The 15,433-nt window shown below is 35.1% G+C and overlaps 1 protein-coding gene across 1 annotated transcript in view; it reads right to left on the minus strand.

Moving 5' to 3' along the window:
• The window catches only part of DCLK1 (doublecortin like kinase 1), a 404,307-nt gene that overhangs the window by 79,123 nt on the left and 309,751 nt on the right, over positions 1–15,433 (minus strand). Inside the window, 1 exon segment of the mRNA XM_049778893.1 lies at positions 13,795–13,889. Within this exon segment, the coding sequence (XP_049634850.1) occupies positions 13,795–13,889 (95 nt within the window).

The following is a 15,433-nucleotide window of genomic DNA, read 5'->3' on the forward strand; positions in this document are numbered from 1 at the left end:
AATGATGTCATCAAATAATATAGGAGAAAAGGCTTTTTGTTTTGTTTTGTTTTGGGGCCACACCCGGTGGCTCTCAGGGGTTACTCCTGGCTCTGCACTCAGAAATTGTTCCTGGAAGGCTTGAGGGATGATAGGGGATGTGAGGTATTGAACTGGGTCTGTCCTGGGTCGGCCACGTGCAAGGCAAACACCCTGCCACTGTGCTTTCACTCTGGCCCTATAAAAATTGCATTACTTGAAAACTTGCTATATTTGGAAATAGCCACCAAGCTTTTCCATATGGTCTATTTTTCTATTTGAATAATCCCAATTCTTTTGCATGTCAAGCAATAGGTCTCTATGACTATTTCATTCTCCTGTAGACATACTCCAGTTGTCATGATTTCTTGCTAATGTTGGTTTTTAAATTTGGATGCAAAATTATATCATTGTTATAAGTCAATTCAATAAAAATGAGCAATAACAACAAAAGTGAATGCAATGTTGTATGTTTACTCTGAAGAGAAAATAAAGAAAAAGTTTTCTCTTATGAATAGCAGAGCAGTGACTTCTTGTGAATAGAATACCAGAGAGCTCAAACCATAGAATACATCATAAAGTTAACCAACAATGACATAAAATTTTAGCTTTACTCTGAGATCAAAGATGTGTCATGTTTTCCCATTCCATATTTGCAAGATTCTTGTATTCTATCTAGCCTAGGACTTCACATTTATGCATCCTAAGTTCATCTTTAAGGTGGCCTTTTTTTTTTTCATACTGGTTTTTTTCACTCATCCTTTACTTAGTAACCATCATGGCTCATAGCTCTTTTTACACACTTGTCACCAATCCATAATATATTACTTAGTGCAGAAATATTTTGGTTATCATCCATGAGTCAGATGGATGATTTTGAAAACTGCAAGGAAAAATGTATAAATGATTATTCTTATAATCAACATAAAATCAGCCGTTATGTACTGCCAACAAATAAAATTTCCCCTTATAAATGCCAATGTTTAAACATGAAATCAACTTAGCTATTAGACTTTTCTAAGTAGATCAATCATTTTTATAGACTTGATACTAATAAGATTCTGTAACTGTTTATTAGTTTTTATTTTTCTTATTAGTTAAGTCTAAGAAAAATGAAAATGCAATACAAAACCTAGAATTATCTTAGAATTTAATGTAATTAGCTGCTCTAGGAGATATTATGACATTTGAGATATCATCACCTTCAAATAGATTTAAAAGAAAAACATGTGGGCAGGTTGTTGCCACCTGGATGCTTTTAGGCACACCTTCATGAAAGCTCTGCCCTAAGGAAGAACATGTCCTAAGTATAGCTATTTAGTTTGGGATCATAACAGATGGAGTATAAATCACACTCTGTGAAGTGAGAAAGCTAACATAACAGTTCTAACCACATTTCCCCAAGACATATCTCATGACTATTTAAAAAAGTTCATTTAAAATATAAAATGTATGACTTATTATATAGCCTACCATTTTCATTAGTGGTGTCGAATACAGATTACAAAAATATCTAATCAATTAATCATTCGGAAAAATATCACCCAGATAATTTTAGGTTTTGGTTTAAAATTACATTATCTATATTTCACTTCTTATCCAGGCATACATTGATTACTAATGCTTTTTATAAAGATTGGTAAAAATGTAATTTAGAAATTTTATAAAAGAAACACAACCAATAAGTCTTCAGCAAAAAAACTTTCTTGGTTACACTGAATGCCTGAAACAATTATGTTATAAACAACTTTTAAATATTTTAAATTTTGGTGTTTAAATAAGAAAAATAAGAGTTGTCTTGGTTTTCTTGGGGGTAAGGGGAGAGGCCATTCTCAGTGGTACATAGGGTTTACTCCTGGCTCTGAGTTCAGAGGTCACTCCTGGAATACTCCAGGCATCATATGTGGTGCTGGGGTTGAATCCCTGGCAAGCTGCATTCAAGGCAAGTGCCCTACCCACTACCATCACTCTGACTCTGACTCTGTAACGCTGGTTTTGACTTGAGGTTTCTATGATCTCTAAAGATGACCTTATATAACAAAAAATAAATCATGTATGAGAGTTGAAAAACTAAGACATTCTATTCTTAGAAAAAGCATACAACTGGGCTGGAGAGATAGCATGGAGATAAGACATTTGCCTTGCATGCAGAAGGATGGTGGTTTGAATCCCGGCATCCCATATGGTTCCTTGAGCCTGCCAGGAGCGATTTCTGAGCCTAGAGTCAGGAGTCACCCCTGAGCGCTGCTGGGTGTGACCCAGTCCCCCCGCAAAAAAAAGCCTACAACTTATTTCCTATTGCATATAAAAGAGTAAATTGATATTAGTCTGTAATTATTGAGACTCTTATTTGAAACAAGAAGCAGAAGGAATTCAAATTTCTTTATCTGTACTCTTCATTATATGTTTTGCCTAAATAATAGAATTTATGGCACAAAGAAGCATGTGTTCAACTAAGATTGGTTACTGGAAAATGCAAAATGTTATTTAAAAGTTTTGGTCATAGCTTTTAAAAAATTGGGGAGTTTTTATTTATTATCTTGGTTTACTTTGAAGAAGATATAGTAAGCATACTGGGGCCGGAGAGATAGCATGGAGGTAAGGCATCTGCCTTGCATGCAGAAGGACTGTGGTTCGAATCCCGGCATCCCATATGGTCCCCTGTGCCTGCCAGGGGCAATTTCTGAGCCTAGAGCCAGGAATAACCCCTGAACACTGCCAGGTGTGACCCAAAACACTGAAAAAAAAATCCACCCAAAGAAGAATACTTATATAATATCAGTATTGTAAGATATAATAAAAAATACTGATAGGGCCCGGAGAGTTAGCACAGCGGTGTTTGCCTTGCAAGCAGCCGATCCAGGACCATAGGTGGTTGGTTCGAATCCCGGTGTCCCATATGGTCCCCTGTTCCTGCCAGGAGCTATTTCTGAGCAGACAGCCAGGAGTAACCCCTGACACACCGGGTGTGGCCCAAAAACAAACAAACAAAAAAATACTGATAACATGTTAGTGAAATCATAGGAGTCATTATTTCAGAAACAAATACACATAGTTCTATCTCTGTTGTATCAGGCAGTCCCTTTTGGGAGGTGAGGCACACTCAGCTGTACTAAGGACTTACTCCTGGCTTTAAATTCAGGGATTACACCTGGAAGGTCTTAACTGATTGTGTAGTGGTCAGGGATGGGATCCAGGTACAAATGCTAAGCAAGTGCCCTACCTACTGCATTATTTCTCTGGTCTCTAGCATTCTACTTAGTCTCTACCTTCCAGTCTCTATACTTATTTAATTCATGATGCAAAAATTTAGAGTCTAACCAATGGTCCTCAAACTACGGCCCCTGGGCCACATATTGTATTTATTCCCATTTTGTTTCTTCACTTCTAAATAAGATATATGCAGTGTGCATAGAAATTTGTTCATAATTTTTGTTTTTACTATAATCTGGCCCTCCAACAGTCTGAAGGACAGTGAACTGGCCCCCTGTTTAAAAAGTTTGAGGACCCCTGGATCATCTGTCTTTTTGAAACTGAATGAGAAGATCACAATATTTTTTTTAAATCCTTTTTGATTAATGTTTGTTGGATCACACCTGATGGTACTCAAGGATTAGTCTTGTCACAGTGAGGGCTGTGCTGTGCTGGGAACTGTGCTGTATTGGGAACCAGGCCTCCCAAGGAAAAGCATGCACACCTGCCCTTTAAGCTATTTTTCTTAGCCCCACAGCTTGTTCTTAATTTACTCTTCAAGAAATCATAACTTGAGGGGGACTAGAAAGTCGTCTAGTGTATCTTCTCTTGATAAAATAATTTCCTGGGCTGAATAGATAATAGATCAGGTGCTTGCCTTGCAACTGGCCAACTTGGGTTCAATCTGTGGATCCCCATATGTTCTCCTGAGAGCACCACCAGTAGTACTCCGACAGTGTAGAGTTAGGAGTAATCTTTGAGCATTGCTGGATGTGGGCTTTCCCCCAAATCACCCTCTCCAACCAAAAAAATAAAACCATTTCCTCTCTGCTTAAGTGAGATTCCCAACCTGAGTTGGAAAGAGATAACTACTCCTCAAGGCACAGCTAATTTTAATACTGTTATATCTTTAAAAAGTATAAACACATTTTGGAACTTCTCAAATTGTAAATATTCGGTCCAGGTGTATCATTATTGCTTCAGGCATAGATTTACATTAAGTTTATCATGACATACACATTTGGGTTAACATTAATAAAGAGAATCAATTAAAAAATAGTCAGGACAGGGAACTAGTGTATAGGCTGGAGCACATGATTAGAATGCAGAATCCAGGTTTAATCCCCTATACTTCTGGGAGTGACTTCCAAGCACCAAGCATCAGGGAGTGATATTTAAGCATAATTTGGTATGTGTCTACACACACATATACATAAAGTTTTCCCCCTTTAAATATATGAAATTGGGAAAAAATGCCTTGAATAGCATTTTAAGTTTAAAGGCATTTCTTGTTTTTCCCAGCTAGTTACCAATTGGTGTAATAATATTAACAATTTATTATTAAAGCAACGCTAGACAGAAAAGCATTTTCAATGATTTTAACTCTAGTCAATGGAAACAAAACACACCATAGTGTTTTACTTCTTGTTGCTGTCAGTAATTCACACTAAACATGCAGCTTTTCTCAAATATCATTAGTAGATGCAAATTACACACAAAATTGTCTCACTTATGACTAAGAAATTCACCTTTACCCCAATTGGTTATTTCTATGTCTACTTATTGAGTTAAAAAAAAACCACTCATTGAACAACACAGGTGATTTTTTCCTGTTTATTATATAGTTATGCTAAAGTGAAAAGTGTCACAAGTAAAGTTGGAGAAAACATGTTCCGGTGTGAAACACAAAGCACAACATTTTTACAAAGAAACCACAGCACAGAGTGATGGAGCTTTCAAAACACAGTAGTTCGATGAAATATGTCATCATTTTGCTCTATGAAATTACTGACAGCCTCAACTGATCATTTTAAAACATATTGGTGTTTAATACACTTGGACATCAAAAGCTTTTTCAAAATCAAGTAATTCAAACTGTAAGCAGAAAGTGTGTCAGTCCCTTTAGGTTTTACCCAAATTTACAGAATTCATACTGTATTATATTTTCAAAATAAAAAGGGTTTAGAACAAATAAATTCAATTACTTCCTAGTAGACTAATATTAATTTAGAAATACATCAAGAAAAAACAGATTTTCATAGTTCTTTGCCTTTAACCTTTCTGATACCCACTTCCCTGGCATCAAATCATTTTGTGGCCATATATAAAACAAACACTCATGTATTACACGTATCATTTATACTATCTTAGAATTTATCCATCATTTTTACTAAAATGAATCCTATTTAGAGACATTACGTATCATGCACCCTTAAAATTTATAACTAGGGCCTCAGATTTTCTTTTTCCATAGGCATTACAGGCACAAAATTACAAATGTTTCTCAGTTCACAGTGTAACAAGCCATTCAGCTGTCACTAAATTGAATTCAATGTATCTAACTTTAACACTATATTTCTGTGATATATCTCAAACAAATAGTTATTATTAACATGCACTATTAGAGATACAAGCAAGACTAATGTAAATATGCATAAATGGGCAAATATGCATATAAAGTGAATTAATTCAATCAACATTTAAGTATGTCTACATACACATATATCTATACACACAGAGCAAGCATAGTAAAACAAGTACTCAAAATATTCCAACATATTGTGTATTATGTATTGAAAGAACACACAAAGTTACTTACAAGTTACCGGACTTTGTCAGGTATATTTAGTTTGTTCATGGTTCCATTTTTAGTTTGCAGTGCCATTGAACTCATGACCTCACATGCAAGGCAAGTCCTGTACCACAGATCTCCTTTTGGGGCCTGTAGCTTTGTTATTATTTGTATCTTACAGAAAATATGGTTAGTATTATCTTATGTATATTTGAATATAATTTCTATCTTCTCCCAATTATATAAATTAATATATTTTTGATTTAAAAATCTTGTTTTTTCTTATCTATACCAGAACTCATACTAAATATGGGTAATATTTCATTTTAAATTAAGATTGAGTGACTACATATTCTTAATATGCTTATTAGAACAATATGATAATATCCAATAACTTTAATTTTTGAGAACCAGGATATAAGGCTCAATATGTGTTTATATTTGATAGTTAATATAATATAGGATTTCTCTGAACTTCAAATAATTTTTTACCCATATTTCAATTTTAAAAATTAAGCAGCACATTTGATTGATTGGATAGTCATACTAGCATCCTACTATAACAAAGGAATTTTGAACTTAAATATGCTCCAACTAATATGTTGCTTGCAACAATTTAGATATAAATGTTTTACATATAATTATGGAAGAGCCAGTAACTTGTAAGGCTATGTCTCAAATATCACACTTAACTGTTTATTGTCCATACACACCAATTATAAGATACATCCTAACACACTGAGCCTTAGAAATTTATGCAACATTGACTTATAAGTTTAGATATATGACCACGTGTGAACAATTTAGAAGCTCTATGGCTAAAAGACAGAAATGTTTTTCAGGAATGTGACTCTATTTTTATCTATTTGCATTAGAGATGAGGCTTTTAGACTTTATTGTAACTAAATGAGAAAAGGAAAAATAAAATATGAACCCTCAAATTCAAAATCCCCTTGCCAGTTAACATGGGGAACACATATAGTGCATGGTTCACATATAATGCTGGTTCAAAATGTTTTTAGAAGGTTTTGTTTTATTTTTAATATTCATATCAGCCAACAGAAATGTGTAAAATATGACAAATCTGATATTTCTTAAAATCGTATGATAATATAGACACATTGTGTAAATCTCCCCAACACACACACTATATTAAGACAAAAAATAAACACACTAAAGAGACAAATTAGCTTTCAGAACTAGTCTTTTGAGTTCACACTGAACTTCACACTTGATTATATGATTAGGCTTTACATATCTAAGTTGCTAAATATTTATAATAATGAAATAGAAAAATTCTGATATCCTTTTTATGATTCTTAGAAAAAATTAAGTGATTTTATTAACTAGTACACAATGTCTTCATAGCATATTTAAAGTTAAACAAAAAGTACAATAATGCATGGCTGCATGGCTTTTGCTGGAGTTCTTTCCTGCTCAGAACCATTTTAAAATTCAGTGTCTAATTTTTTTAAGAAACAATTCTATAAGTGAATCTTAAGTGCCTATAAATCACTGATTCAATTCCACCACCAAACTGAAAACTTCTCATTTGTTATTCAGTATCTTTATTTCTGCTTTAGCATAATGGAATTATACTCTACATAGAAAGAGTTCTCAAAGTCTATAAATGGTTTGCTGTTTCAATCTCTGAGGGACTTTATTTTCAAAAGTAAATGATATATATTGCCCCTGAACAGTCCTTTAATAAAAGGCATATGTTCAAAAGATTAAATGTTGTGGAATAGCATTTCCCTTGGAACTGCTTGAATGGAAAGTTGGCCATGATATCTATCTGCAATTAGTACAAGTCCAGTTTCTTTTTGCCGTATCTAAACAAAGCCATGGGCTTCATATCAATTGGCAATATCTGCCACTTATCCAGAACAAATAGCATTTATTGGACCTTTCTAAGCAGCAGTTGTCCATAAGATTGACAGTGCAGGAAAGGTAAATTACTGGAATTTATTTATGTTCTGGACCATCTGACCCCACGAGATTTAAATTAACTGTTTCACTGCTTTCTTTGCATTTTTGACAGCTCAGTCAAATACAAACCAATCTTTTATGGACTCAACTGTATTAAGTAATGCATTTTACAAAGACATAACTAGAACAGACACCAGCACAGGCAACTTCACAGATGTTTACTGTTTCAGTTAAAACAAAGCAGCCTTTTGATCTCAGCAGGAGTCTCTGTTCATTTCTATTGGAACCAGTTTTAAAACCTGAAGTCTGGGACAGGTATTATTATAAACTGTTCTTTCAAGATGGAATAGTTCAGTTTGAAGTTCTTGAATAACCTGCCAGAGAAGTGTCTTTCTCCCCAGCAGACAGGATAATAAGGCACTAATTATTATAAGGCTAAATTTTCAAATGCTGTTAGATTGCCTGAACCCTTTTTCTCTTCTTCTTTGGGTTGGATTTTTTATTCATTTAGAAAGTGTGATAGTAACATATGTATCTATAAAAAAGATGGTAAAATTTGATAGTTGAACAATTTATCAACAATATAAATTGATTAACACTTAAAAAGTATATGACAACTGAATTTCTTTCCATCTTGAATCAGACATAGTTTTAAAATTCAGTTTTCAGGTTTAAAAACTCAAGTAAAAGCCTCCAAATGACATTATTCATTTTAAATTTATCACCTACTGAGATATGTCAAGCCTGTAGAATATTGAAACCATGCTTCACAAGTCTTAAATTGTTAGTGTTTATACTAGTAAAAGTAAATAATCACTAGGCTATGACTTAAATATAACAATCATACATAATAAATTTAACATTCATATTTTAATATAATTATTTTATATTTAAGGAAAGCTGACTAATAGGTGAGAGGAAGAGCAGAATTAGTAGGTTAATGTTTAACAATAGGTTATAACCAGAGAACTTACTTGGTTTAACACAAAAGGAGTTTTGCATATAAAAATTTCCAAAACACCAGGAAGATTCAGATAGGTCAGAATGAAGATTTAGTTATTTTGGACAGCTTTATTTAGCACCATTTCAATGGCATTGCTTTACAAATTAATTTTTTAGAAAAATTCCAAATCAGATTTTTATTTCTGTTTGTAAAAAATGTTGTGTATACTCAACTTTGATACTTCTAAAAAATTACAAAAATGATTTCCAGTGGAATTACATAATTTATAGAAATATAATGGAGTACATTATTCATAATATGCATATTTATACCTATCCAATTAAATATAAGCATATTTATATGCTATCTCCAATAAAAAGTAAATTCACACAATAAAATTTAGTTGACCAAAAAAACCGATATATACCTAATGTTAGTCTTCATGAGATAGAACCTTGATATGAGAGTTTTCCTCATATATATTAAACTACAAGTCTATGGCCTAAGAAGAAAAATCATCTATTTGAATATTTTGATTATTTTTCAATAAGAATATCCTAAATATGAGAAATCTGTATTTTAAAGGGGTATAACTTTAAGAAAAGATGCTGGCTAGTGTCATTTTAATCTGTTTTACCAAAAGTACTAGAAAATTGTATCTGTATATCTACTAATGGGTAAATGAAATTCCTGTCTCCAAAGATATGACTCTGAGTCTATATCATTACTGTGTTCTTATACTCAATATTAGGTGCATATATAAAATTCATCTGGAATAAGATCTCACACAAAAGTCTCAGCATTTGAGCCAGTATATGTCTAAAGTTCCCCCAATCAAATCAGTGGAGGAGGATTTTCTCAAAAACTCCTTCCTGAATTGACATCATGAATATAGAATGCTTACATATTTATTTTTATATGATTTGGGCCTTCTCCTTTCACAATATGCAAAACTCTTTTGTGTATTTTGCTGTTAGACTTTTTCTAAGGAAATGTGAAACCTTCACCCAATCACAAACCATATACATTGCTCCATTGTTTCTTTTACACTGAGTCTCCTACTGAGTCCAAATCATCCGAAGAGAGGGGACGATACAGGTCCTGTAAGATGAAGGGCAGTATAGATTTGTTTACTTGGCATTCTTGGGTGCCTTGTGGTTTTCTAAGGAGTGGAGCAACACTGCCTAAGATTCCTTGGTTTCTGGGGCTGAAGAGACAGTACAGTGGATAGGGTGCTTGCCTTGCATGAAGCAACTCTATGGTCCTCTGAGCCCTGCCAGCAGTAATCTCTGAGCACAATGTCAAAAGTAAGGCCTGCCCACTGATATACATGGCATAAAAACAATAAACAAAAACAACAGATAGGACTCCATTTTTAATGTCCTTCAATATTTGGTTACAAGGAAATACATAATTGACAAACCACCTCCATAGAAAAAAATATCCACATTTTGCCTTACTGGCAAGAAAATATAGGCTCTTCCTTCCAGTGTCCAGTGAAATTTACAGCCTCTAATGACTGTCAGCCACTCTGCTACTAGATACCAAGACAATGCTGCCCATGAATAATATCTTCCCATTCTGAGCCCAAGAGAAGTTTGCTGGCCTCACAAAACAACTTTTCAGGAGCCTAAGTTGGTTTCCAGCAAATACAGATCCCAGAACAGCACTAAAAGTGATGCAATTGTACACAGCACAAACCCAATAAACGTTGCCTTTTCAAGACTGTCTTGTTAGAAGACAGAAAGAATGCAAACTTGACTCCCATCATATGCTAATGCTCTTTCTTAGTCCTCAAGCAATTGCCCATCACTTCTCCCTTTCTTCCATTCCCTCCTTTTTTGTTACTGGATTTCTCCATTGGTAGCCAGGCAACCAGCTCAGAGCGGCAGTGCCTAGATTCCTGGCTTCATTTTTATTTTGTACCACCCACTCTTCATATCATCTGACTGATCACATAATCTACAAAAGTCAGTGATGTGGGAGAAAAACGGGAAGCTTCATTCAACCTACACAACACAACATGTTTCTTCCTGATTAAATGGACCAAAAAAGTTCATAGATGAAAAAGAGATTCTCAAACCTGCTCTGTGATCATCCTAAATCAGTAACAGGAGTAACAGTTTTAAAAAAAATAGGAGGGTGTTTAGTATACTTAGTTTTATGAAGAAAATGTATGGCATGCAGACTTATGATATAGGCCTATTATAAAATATCAAAAGACTTGACATAAAAATATATGTTTAAGGAATAAAAACGTTGGTCAATCAACAAAATATAAAGTGAAAAATAGACTTTTTAATTTGAGAAGTGATCAAACATTTTTCATTTATATTCCTGTGTTTCAAAACAAGGTAAGAAGAATGTGTATGTGAGAGAGAGATGGAGAGTGTATAAGTGAGTGTGTTTGTGTACAAGAGAGTAGGAGTATATGAGTGTATGTTGGATGTTTGGTGTGTGTGTGTGTGTGTGTGTGTGTGTGTGTGTGTTGGGAGTAAGGCAATCAACTCCTGTTCGTGGCCATGTTGCTAGGCAACACAGAAAAAAAATAGAACTAGCAACTGTTTTCCAATTTGCAATAAAAAGAGTTAATTTATTCTTTGAAGTGTCTACTTTTAGCATTTGCCATTTCTCACTTATTTTAGTATTTCCTGCATAGGAATATGGCCAAATATTTGAGAGAAACAGTAACAAATATGAAACAGGATCAGTTTTTAGAAAATTTTTAGACCATTTTAACTGGGAGGGGTTATATGATGCATTGCCTCCACACCACGATGAAAGTACCCCTTTCCAAGGCAGCTGGGAATGTCTCTACTCACTGACATGGTACATAGATGGAGAATGTTCATTTATGGCCTGAATTCAAAAGCCAGGAAACTGAACCATCTCTGAACTATCCAGAACTCTGCTCACAACATGTGCTTAATAACTGTTTTCAGATGGTGATAAACCCTTTGTCTCCCTAAAACAAAAAGAATTGTTTTTCTCTTTCAGTAGAGCACTTACACTGGTGGTTAAATGACAAAGTGAAACATCTTTAAGGAAAACATCCTTTATAATCACTTCCCAAGTGCAGGCAATGTTAATTATATAAGTCTTTGGCTGCACAGCTGCTGGTAGCTAGAAAGAAATTTTCTGCCTCAGTTGAACAAAATATTAATGAATAAGAGGATACAAAAGAGCAGAGGATGTAAAATTTAGCTTTATTCTGCAAAGCAAGAGGCAGTTGAGCAAAGCCCTTTCTACCCGCAAGATGGGGGTCTCTCCCCACTAACCAAGCAGGAAAAAAAGACTTGAGTTTGTAGCAGTCACTGTAATTTCATCTGAACAACAATGTACATGTGAAAACCTAAATTTGAGTTTAATTAAAAAATGAGGAAAGATTTCTAGGCTAGTTAATACTCTGTAAAGTATAAACCTCAAGCACAACTATTCTATGCAAATGTGTAGTTGTGTGTAGTTCATAGCTACTCCTGTGGATAAGGTCTTTTGGCGAAACATTTATTAGAAGAGAATCAGGCCACTACCATCTTGATCTATAAAAGAATAGAACTTTAGGAGATTAAAAACTACAACCAATTCGCTTCTGCAATGTTTTCAGTTCACCAATAATTCCTGTATTTCCAAATGCAAAATTAGACTGTGGACAAGAAGAAATCCATAGTCATAACACCCTAGTGGAACTGGAATAGAAGAGTTGGGCTTTCTATTTGGAAAAAGTCTTTTTTTTTTTTTTACTTTATTTTGCTTTCTATTTGGAAAAAGTCTCTTTTTTACTTTATTTTGTTGTTTTTTTTTTTTTCCCCCCACTGAGGCCTGGAAAAGATAACAGACTTTTCTGAAACAACAAGGCCATTTAGTGGAGGAATAGAGCCAAGCCACAGGCCTCACCAAACAATCCAAAGTAAGCTAAACCTAATGCCAGCAGACTACACAGAGAAGGACAACACAATCTAATATCTGATTAAATGATTTTGAAAAGGAGTGGCGCTAGCCAAGTGTCCATTCCCCTCCAAATTTCAGATGCTGGTGTGTGGACACTGCCTTAGCAGGATGCTTGAAGACAGGGCCTCTATCTTTGGTGCAATTTAAATTTATACTTTGTACTTTATCCACTTGAAGAAACCCACATTTTCTCTTGAACATTATACATTATTCCCTTTCTGTCTCCTTATATTCTTCCAGAAAAGAAAAATTACTTTCTAAAATAAAAATATAGTAAATGTAATAGTGAAAAAACCACAGTTAAAATCCAGTCTTTGGGTTCAGATGCATCCAAGAAACCCTTCACATGGAAGTGCTGGGCAAGCACCCTCATAAAAGCTCTGAAGAGTTCACTTTCTTTCTGATCTCAATTATACAATAAGGGTGATATTCTACATCTTGAACTGAGCTTCTTCCTTCTCCCCTTTTCACACCTTTATGCATGACTTGCTGCTACAGGAAAAATCTAACAGTACATGATGGAAAATACAAGAATAGCAGTTCTTCTATCGTGAAGAAAGAGATTCCCTCGCTGCCTTAGCCAGAAAGAGATTCCCTCGCTGCCTTAGCCAGAAGAACTCAAAGAAAGAAAGCAACATTGTCACTTTGTTCTCCAAGTCAGTCAACTTTCCCATCATCATCATGCCAGAAGACAAAAAAAAAAAAAAAAAGTAGCGAGGACAGCAAGTGTTCAATGTGTTTCCTTCACAAAACACTTGTTGCTTGTGGCCCTCCCCACATCAAATTCCAACCTTTGGGCCACTATTTCATGCCACAGGGTAACTTCACCTCAGCTCACTCCTCCAGCAATGGCATTTTTCTTGATTCTTCCTTTAGGAAGGCTGATAATCCCTGATGATAGCAAATGAAACTAGATTTATCTAAGAAGCTGGAAACCTATGATAGGCAAGTCTGAGTGCATTCAGAAAGAATGAGTTATTTGAAAGAGAAGTAGCAAATGATTATTCCTCTCGAAGTGAAAATTTGGACATCTATCCAGAAAAATTATTAGTCCTGAGTTTTTCACCTCTCCTTGACTAGCTATTCCTTCAAGACAAACAGAACTATCACGACTAGTCCACTTGCTGGCACCTGTGGCATTCTGCACCCAGGAACAGATAGGTCTTAATAAAGTACTTATTCATTTCCTTACCCTCTGCTTCCGCAGGCTTCCAGGGCTAGTGGGTGATGGACTTGGCGACTTGCCGGAGCGTGGAGTTGAAAGCTGACTACCAGGAGTTCCATTAACTAAAAGAACAAAGAATTGGTGAGAAAAAAATGACAGGTCAAAGAATTTTTATGACAGACCATCCTCTCAGATTTAAAAAGAAACCAACTATAAAGGAATATTTGCTAAAATTTCAGTCACCTTTAATCTGTGGTCCTGAAAGAGAGCCTTGGGACTAACCTTCTTTAGAAATTCATTGTGAGCCCTAAGTTTTAATATAGCAGCAGGTTACATAAAATTTTTTCAATGTATTTTTACAACTTCCCTGGTGAATTATTAATAATGGTTTCCATGGTGTCAGTAGACATATTAGAAATGTGGTAAAGGTCTTAAGACATTTTCAATGGGATTCATCCTTAATTTTTCAATTTAGCCTTCCAGTCTTACCCTAGAGGAATAGGCAGCTCACAAATGAAATTTCCTAGGACTTGTTAAAATAGCTTATAGACTTTTTGTGGGTAAGAACTCACTTCTAAAAGTTCCTCCAGCATCTGTGTACTAGACAACATTGCACTTGACCATACCTTACTGCTGAAGGATGTGATTTCAGCAGGACAAAGAACAGGCACAGATGCTCAGGAGCTCCTTACAGTGTGTTTCTAATGCTCTCACAATTAAAGTTCCTTCCTTATAGGGCAAAAATCACTAGATTTAGCTGATTTTTAAGACTTTGATAAAAATTCTTCACTAATCTAAATCATAGCCATAGAGCTCAAGTAAGCATTTCTTTTCTATTTTTTTTTTTGAGGAACTACACCTTCAAAAATTGACAAAACACTTAAACATATGACTTTTAAGAGACAGGTCACTAATAGTTTGCTTGTAAAAAGTTTTATATCCACAGTTAATTAAGTTAAATTAACAATGAGACACATACATCTTGAGGATGCAGAACAAACATTTTCCACGGGGAAAAGCAAGAATACATTTAACTTACCTTCTATGAGTTCTAACATGGACAGTGTTTGACCTGATACTAGCAAGAGGCAAAATCCTTTCTCAGCACTAAGCAGAGCACCCGAGGAAAAGGGAGGCGTTAGATTAGTTAAGTGTGGCTAAGGCTGCTCCCAGAGCAGGCTGAATGAGATGCAGGATTCATCAGCAGATGCTTTTTCTGCGTAAGGCTGACGTCTTCCAAGCAGCAGTGGGAGGTGCGGGTACTGTCTTAAGCTACATCAAAGGTGTCAATTAAGCGCCTTGCCAACGCAGAGCCACTACACCCCCACTGATGCCACTAACTCCCGGAAGTCGAGTCCTTTTAGTACTTTGCACTGAATCATAATAAAGTGCCTCAGGGAGCCAGAGACCCAATGACTCATCTGAAAATCAAAATGACAATAACTTCTAAAACCTGGTGGCTCCGAGGTAATAAATACACTCTCAAAAATTTTGCAGGCAAGGTACAATGTTTGCTGATATTTTTCACATACCACTACTTGAGACTCCTATTTTGTGTTCTCCAAAGATCTTTAAAATACATGCTCAAGCCTGTTGACACTCCAGTCAGCCACCTTATGGACAGGGGTCTGAACTGGACTAGTGCAAAAGAATTGCTAGAGACAGC

The sequence above is a fragment of the Suncus etruscus genome, chromosome 8 (assembly GCF_024139225.1).
Source record: "Suncus etruscus isolate mSunEtr1 chromosome 8, mSunEtr1.pri.cur, whole genome shotgun sequence".
Classification (NCBI taxonomy): Eukaryota; Metazoa; Chordata; class Mammalia; order Eulipotyphla; family Soricidae; genus Suncus; species Suncus etruscus.